Source organism: Macaca fascicularis, chromosome 3 (assembly GCF_037993035.2).
Source record: "Macaca fascicularis isolate 582-1 chromosome 3, T2T-MFA8v1.1".
Taxonomy (NCBI): domain Eukaryota; kingdom Metazoa; phylum Chordata; class Mammalia; order Primates; family Cercopithecidae; genus Macaca; species Macaca fascicularis.
Genome location: NC_088377.1, coordinates 51,860,939 through 51,868,891, shown reverse-complemented (window position 1 = coordinate 51,868,891; position 7,953 = coordinate 51,860,939). Strand labels below are relative to the sequence as shown.

The 7,953-nt window shown below is 46.7% G+C and overlaps 1 protein-coding gene across 1 annotated transcript; it reads right to left on the bottom strand.

The window, feature by feature from the left end:
• Window positions 1–3,929: 3,929 nt before the first annotated feature.
• CCL26 (C-C motif chemokine ligand 26) lies at window positions 3,930–6,629 on the bottom strand. Its single transcript, XM_005549344.5, has 3 exons — window positions 6,522–6,629; window positions 6,306–6,420; window positions 3,930–4,180 (listed from the first exon to the last, which is right to left on the bottom strand). Exons 1-3 carry the CDS (start codon window positions 6,592–6,594, stop codon window positions 4,084–4,086), a joined length of 285 nt encoding a protein of 94 aa, XP_005549401.2. The 5' UTR covers window positions 6,595–6,629; the 3' UTR covers window positions 3,930–4,083.
• Between the last annotated feature and the right edge of the window lie 1,324 nt (window positions 6,630–7,953).

Sequence of the window (7,953 nt, the reverse complement as noted above, 5' to 3'; positions counted from 1 at the left end):
AACAAAAGAAAAAAACAAAAAACCAGTGGGCAAAGAAGCCTTAATAGACATTTCTCAAAGACATACAATTGACCACCAAGTACACTAAAATATATATGTATATATTCCACATCACTAATCATTAGGGAAATGCAAATCAAAACCACAGTGAGATATAGCACTTCACATCATTAGATGGCTATTATCAAAAAGACAAGTGAAGCCTGGGCAACATGGCAAAATCTCGTCTCTACCAAAAAAAAAAACAAAAAAAAAACAAAACAAAATACAGAAACTAGCCAGATGTGGTGACACACACCTGTAGTCCCAGCTATTCAGGAAGCTGAGGTGGGAGAATCACTTGAGCCCAGGAGGTCAAGGCTACAGTGAGCTATGATCCTGCCACTGCCCTCCAGCCTGGGTGACAGAGCAAGACCATGTCTCAACTAGAAAAAAACATTTAAAAAGGACAAATGATTAGTGTTGATGAGATGTGGAGACCAGGGAAGCCTTGACTCTGTGGTTGGGAATGTAAATTGGTTCAGTCATTATGGAAAACAGCAGGGAGTTTCTTCAGAAAGTTCAAATAGGCAATAGGATTGCCAGTACAGCCCAGCAACCTCACCTCTGGGTACCTATCCAAGGTAATTGAAATAAACATGTCACCAGGCGCGCTGGCTCACGCCTGTAATCCCAGCACTTTGGGAGACCGAGGTTGGCAGATCACCTGCGGCCAGGAGTTCAAGACCAGCCTGGGCAACATGGTGAAACCCCATCTCTACTAAAAATACAGAAATTATCAGGCGGGGCTCGGTGGCTCACGCTTGTAATCCCAGCGCTTTGGGAGGCCAAAGTGGGCGGATCACGAGGTCAGGAGATTGAGACCATCCTGGCTGATACGGTGAAACCCCATCTCTACTAAAAATACAAAAAATTAGCCAGGCGTGGTGGTGGGTACCTGTAGTCCCAGTTACTAGGGAGGCTGAGGCAGGAGAATGGCGTGAACCTGGGATGGGGAGCTTGCAGTGAGCTGAGATCGTGCCACTGCACTCTGGCCTAGGCAACTAAGCGAGATTCCGTCTCAAAAAAAAAAGAAAAAAAATTATCCAGGCATGGTGGCGCACACCTGTAGTCCCAGCTACTCGGGAGGCCGAGGCAGGAGAATGGCATGAACCCGGAAGGCAGAGGTCCTTGGGAGGCAGAGGTTTCAGTGAACTGAGATTGTGATTGCACCACTGCACTCCAGCCTGGGTGACAGAGAGAGACTCTTGTCTCAAAAAAAAAAAAAAAAAAAAAAAAAGAAAAGAAAAGAAAAGAAAGAAAGAAAGAAAAAAGAAAAAAAGAAAAAAAATCAACATGTCAATGAGGTATCTGTACTTCCACGTGTACTGAAGCATTATTCACAACAGCCCATATATGGAAGCCACCTAAGTGTCCATCAGTGGATGAATGGATAAAGAAGATGTGATCCACACACACACAGACAATGAAATATTATTCAACCTTAAAAAAGAAGGAAATCCTGCCATTTGCAACAACATAGATAAACCTGGAGGACATTATGCAAAGTGAAATAAGCCAGGGACAGAAAGACAAATACTGCCTGATTTCACTTACTCCCTAGGTAGCATCTAAAAAGTCAGATTCATAGTACCAAAGAGTAGGATGGTGGTTGCCAGGAGCTAAAGATGGTGGTGGAGGGGAGGTGTGACTGTCAAGGGATAACTGGAGGGAGATCTCTGTGACGTTGGAATAGATCGGGATCTCAGTTGCTATGATGTGAATCTGTACATGGGATAAAATGACAGTAATTCAGAACTATGCACACGCTTTATACCAGTGTCAATTTCCTGGGTTTGATACTGCATTATAATTACATAAGATGTAGCCACTGGGGTAAACTAAGTAAAAGATAGATTTGGGGGCTGGGCACGGTGGCTCACACCTGTAACCCCAGCACTTTGGGAGGCTGAGGTGGGCAGGTCATTTGAGCCCAAGAATTTGAGACTAGCCTGGGCAACATGGTGAAACCCTGTCTCTGCCAAAAATACAAAAGTTAGCCGGGTGTGGTGGACCATGCCTGTAGTCCTACCTACTTGGGAGGCTGAGGTGGGAGGGTCACCTGAACTCAGGGAGGTAGAGGCTATAGTGAGCTATAATTATGTCACTGCACTCCAGTCTGGGTGACAGAGCAAGACTCTGTCTCAATAATAAAAAAGGTACACCTGACCTCCTCATACTATTTGTGCAACTTCTTGTAAATCTATAATAATTATAGATATTAATAATTAATAACTATAAACAATAATTATAGATTCACAAAAAGTTGCAAGAAATTGCAAAAATAATTATTATTATTTTATTTTATTATTTTATATTTATTTATTTTGAGACAGAGTCTCACTCTGTCGCTCAGGCGGGGGTACAGTGGTGTGATCTCGGCTCACTATAAGCTCCTCCTCCTGGGTTCACACCATTCTTCTGCCTCAGCCTCCCAAGTAGCTGGGACTACAGGCACCCACCATCACGCCCTGCTATTTTTTTGTATTTTTAGTAGAGACGGGGTTTCACCGTGTTAGCCAGGATGGTCTTGATCTCTTGATCTCGTGATCCGCCTGCCTTGGCCTCCCAAAGTGTTGGGATTACAGGTGTGAGCCACCGTGCCTGGACTTTTTATTTTTTAATAAAAAAAATATTTTTGAGACAGGGGCTCGCTCTGTCACCCAGGCTGGAGTGCAGTGCTGTGATCTTGGCCCACTGCAACCTCCAACTCCTGGCCTCAAGTAATCCTCCTGCCTCAGCCTCCTGAGTAGCTGGGACCACAGGCATGTGCCACCACACTCGGCTAATTTTTTGTGTTTTTGTAGAGACAAGGTTTCACTGTGTTGCCCAGGTTGGTCTTTATTATTATTATTATTTGAGACAGGGTCTTGCTCTGTTGCCCAGACTGGAGTGCGGTGGTGCGATCATGGCTCACTGCATCCTTGACCTCCCAGGCTCGAGAAATCCTCCCACCTCAAGCTCCCAAGTAGGTGGGACTACAGGCACATGCCACCATGTCTAGAAATTTTTAAATGTTTTGTAGTGGTGAGTCTCACTATGTTGCCCAGGCTGATCTCAAACTCCTGGGCTCGAGTGATCCTCCCGACTCAGCCTCCCAAAGTGCTGGGATTACAGCCAGGAGCCACTGCACCCAGTTGATTATTTTTATAAAAAGCTTATTTAAGCTATATAGACATAAGCATCCTCAGTTTGGTAGGTAGATAATATTCACATTTACTAATTAGTGTCTTGCTTTCTTTTTTTTTTTTGAGACGGAGTCTTGCTTTGTCACCCAGGCTAGAGTGCAGTGGCCGGATCTCAGCTCACTGCAAGCTCCGCCTCCCAGGTTCACGCCATTCTCCTGCCTCAGCCTCCCGAGTAGCTGGGACTACAGGCGCCTGCCACCTCGCCCGGCTAGTTTTTTGTATGTTTTAGTAGAGACGGCGTTTCACCGTGTTAGCCAGGATGGTCTCGATCTCCTGACCTTGTGATCCGCCCGTCTCGGCCTCCCAAAGTGCTGGGATTACAGGCTTGAGCCACCGCGCCCGGCCTGTCTTGCTTTCTTAAGAGAAAACGCTGCCCAACTCGGAGCTACTGCAATTTACACGGTACTAACAGGCTGTGAGGTGTTGCACAGAAATAAGTTTATTTCCTTTTCCAAATGAACTAAACTTATTCCTCTAAATAATGTTAAAACATTCACCAAGCATTTTCCCAAAGTGTCTTAAAATTACCCTTGCTTTTTTTTTGCACAAACAAACAAAAACCCAAGGCAGAATTCGGTATCAGGGTCCGCTCGGGGGTTGAGGACCTCCCAGGCAGCCAGCCATGCATACTGAATCAGTTTGCTTTCCTTGAAGAAAACTCGGGTTTTATGGACAAAGAATGTTATGAACAAGTCAACTCTATGAAGAACCTTTATTAAAATATCTCTGGGAGAAAACACCCACTCCTCCCCAGCAGGCCCATGGAACCTTCGGAAAAGATCCTGCAGGCCCCCCCCCTGAGGGCTGCAGAGCCAAGAGCCGGGTCCAGGGGTCCTCGGATAAAAATTCAGCTGAGTCACAATTGTTTCTGAGTTTTCAATAAAGAAATGTATCTTTGCACCCATTTTTTCTTTGGATTGGTACAGACTTTCTTGCCTCTTTTGGTAGTGAATCTGTGAAAGAGAGACATGGATAAGTTAATATTGAGACTCTTTGCCTCCTGGGATGGGATAGAAAGGGAAGGAGGGGCGGTTCCCTCACTAGTCTTCTGGCCTTGCCACAAACCTGTTGCTGTCTGTCCCTGTCCCCTCTTCTCCTGGGCCTTGCCTCCCTCCTCTTTGCTACCTTGATTTCCACTGGAAACTATGCCTCCAGACCCACCTCTCCCAGGTGTCATTTACCATTTTCCACCAGTTCTAGCCTGTAGCATGTAACCTGCACCAGGATACTTAATTTTTTTTTTTTTTTTTGAGACAAACTCTTGCTCTGTTGCCCAGGTTGGAGTGCAATGACATGATCTCAGCTCATCGCAACCTCCATTTCCCAGGTTCAAGCAATGCTCCTGCCTCAGACGCCCAAGTAACTGGGATTATAGGCACGCATCAGCACGCCCAGCTAATTTTTGTATTTTTAGTAGAGATGGGTTTTTGCCATGTTGGCCAGGGTGGTCTCGAACTCCTGACCTCAGGCGATCTGCCCACATTGGCCTCCCAAAGTGCTGGGATAACAGGGCGTGAGCCATCACACCTAGCCTTTATTTATTTATTTATTTTTTTTTTTGAGACGGAGTTTCACTCTTGTTGCCCAGGCTAGAGTGCAATGGTGTGATCTCGGCTCACCGCAACCTCCGCCTCCCAGATTCAAGCGATTCTCCTGCCCCAGCCTCCCGAGTAGCTGGGATTACAGGCATGTGCCACCATGCTTGGCTAATCTTTTATTTTTAGTAGAGACAGGGTTTCTCCATGTTGGTCAGGCTGGTCTGGAACTCCCGACCTCAGGTGATGCACCTGCCTCGGCCTACCGAAGTGCTGGGATTACAGGCATGAGCCACCATGCCTGGTCTATTTTATTTTTTTTTTGAAACAGTTTCTCTCTTGTCACCCAGGCTGGAATGCAGTGGCACGATCTGGACTCACTGCAAACTCCACCTCCTGGGTTCAAGCGATTCTCCTGCCTCAGCCTCTGGAGTAGCTGGGCTTACAAGCCTGTGCCACCTCGCCCGGCCGGTTCTTTCATTGTAACAGAACAGCTTTATTGGGACACAGTTCATACAGCACATACAGTTGACTCTTAAACAATACGGGTTTGACCTCTGTGGGGCTACTTATAGGCAGCCTTTTTCCAACCAAAGGAGGATGGAAAATACAGTACTCAGTGATGCAAAACCTGCATAAATGCAGGGGAAATTGTATGCCGAAATCCTGGCACCAATCCCCTGTGGGTACTGGGGGATAACTGTAATTCACTCTTTTTTTTTTTTTTTCTTTTTTTCTTTTGTTAGGGATGAAGTCTGTGTTACCCAGGCTGGAGTGCAGTGGTGCGATCATAGCTCACTGCAGCCTTGAACTCCTGGGCTCAAGCAATTGTCTAAACCTCCCCACCATGTACAGCTCCATCCATTTAAAGGGTATAATTATAATTCAATGGTTTTTTATTATAGTCATAGATTATGCAACCATCACCACAATCAACTTTAGGATATTTTCACCACCCCAGAAAGGAACCCTACACTCAACATGTTATTTAATTGTTAACCACATTTTCAAGATTATTCATCACAGCTGATGATTCCTGAACTCCTTACCTCACGTGAGTTTATTAAAAGTAGGGGTTGGCTGGGCCCAGTGGCTCACACCTGTAATCCCAGCATTTTGGGAGGCTGAGGCGGGCAAATCACCTGAGTTCAGGAGTTCAACACCAGCCTGGCCAACATGGTGAAATTCTGTCCCTCCTAATAACACAAAAATTAGCTGGGCATGATGGCATGTGCCTGTAATCCCAGCTACTTGGGAGGCTGAGGCAGGAGAATTGCTTGAACCTGGGAGGCAGAGGTTGCAGTGAGCCGAGATCATGCCATTGCACTCCAGCCTGGGCAACAAGAACGAAACTCAGTCTCAAAAAGAAAAAAAAAAAAAAAAAGAGTCAGGTTCTTCTACCTGAAGCTCAGAGTCACACTTGTTAGTGTGCAGAGGGGGTTTTCCAGGTTCCCATCCTAAGGCTCATCCTGGGGGTCTGCCCAGCACCCAGCCTATTCCATGGCTGACAGGGTCCCTGAAAGCACGTCTGAGAAATACTCACATTACAGCCTGCTGGGAGCAGCTGCTACTGGTGAATTCATAGCTTTGCACCCGGGTCCAGGGAAGGGACTTGTGGCTGTGTTGGAAGCAGCATGTCTTGGCTATGTCAGTCCCACCTAAAAATCAGGGAGAGGAAGGGCTTTGGAGACGCTCCTTTCCGTCCACTCCCAGGAGGTCCAGGAAGGAACCCCAGGAGGGGAATGGGCCGGCTACGTACGTGTGGCAGTTCCAAGGTGGAGACTCAAGAGGGACGCCAGGATCACAGCAAAGGCCACGGACAGGCCCATCATGATGCTGCAAATCAGGCCCTTCACAGGTTTCTCCCAAACTGCTCCTGCTTGATCCCCTTTTATGAGGCTGAGATGGCTCTGAAAACAATTCCAGAGAATTTTGTGGTTGGGAACAAAAGCAGCACTTTTGACCCATCGAAGAAAAAGCAACCTAACACTCGTGGGAAGGAAATTAGACAGCGAAGAAAGATAATCTGGGGCCGGGCGTCGCGGCTCACGCCTGTGATCACAGCACTTTGGGAGGCCGAGGCGGGCGGATCACTTGAGGTCAGGAGTTCAAGATCAGCCTGGCCAACATGGAGAAACCCTATCTCTACTAAAAACACAAAAATTGGCCGGGTGTGGTGGCAGGCACCTGAAATCCCAGCTACCCCGGAGGCTGAGGCAGGAGAATCACTTGAACCTGGGAGGTAGAGGTTGCAGTGAGCTGAGATGGCACCACTGCACTCCATCCTGGGCAACAGAGTGAGACTCTGCCAAAAAACAAAAAAACAAAAAACCAACCAACCAAGCGACAAAAAAAAACAAGTGACAGATGGTAGAGATCCCTTTATTGAATTCCATCAACAGGGACAAAAAAGGAAGAGAATTTGGGAGAAAAGCAGAGGCAGGCAGGCCCCAGGGAGTCTGGTTCCCAGTGCTGTTGGCTGAGTCAACACTTCCTTGTTTAAAAAGAAAAAGCAGAGGAAATTAAGTAATATTCCAGTGAACTGAGCTAAGTGACTTCATAGCACAATTGGTTATTGTAGATAGGTTTTTGGCTCTTGGGCAAAGTTTTGTTTGCTTATTTCCGTGTGGAGCTCTGGATGGTCTCAAGATGTGAACACAGAGTAGCCCAACCTCGACAATGGATATTTAAAAACACGGTCCAGGCAGGTGCCAGCCCATCCATCTTCTTGGGGAGACACCGGCAGGGCCAGGGCTGGCTGGGGGCATTTGAGAGATCTCTTCTAACAGATCCCAAACCTGACAGATCATCACAATCACCTGACGCTTAAAACAATACACAACAAATGGAAAAACAAACAACCAACAACAACAACAGCAAACCAACATATATATATAGAGAGAGAGAGAGAGAGAGCCAGAGAGGGAGAGCCTGGCCGATATGGTGAAACCCCATCCCTAATAGAAATCAAAAAAAAAAAATTAGCCGGGCATGGTGATGGGCACCTGTAATCCCAGCTACTAGGGAGGCTGAAGCAGGAGAATCACTTGAACGCAGGAGGCAGAGGTTGCAATGAGCCGAGATCCCGCCATTGCATTCCAGCCTGGGCGACAGACCAAGACTCTGTCTCTAAAAAGAAAAAGAAAAAAATAGAGACAAGGTCTTGCTATGTGGCCCAGGTTGGTCTTAAA

Bases quoted from the DNA above. Each gene is read 5' to 3' on its own strand.
- CCL26 (XM_005549344.5), bottom strand. From the start codon at position 6,594: ATGATGGGCCTGTCCGTGGCCTTTGCTGTGATCCTGGCGTCCCTCTTG. The intron at 6,421-6,521 runs GTACGTAGCCGG...CCTGATTTTTAG, and splicing joins CCACCTTGGAACTGCCACAC to GTGGGACTGACATAGCCAAG. The intron at 4,181-6,305 runs GTGAGTATTTCT...TCTCTTTCACAG, and splicing joins TGCTCCCAGCAGGCTGTAAT to ATTCACTACCAAAAGAGGCA.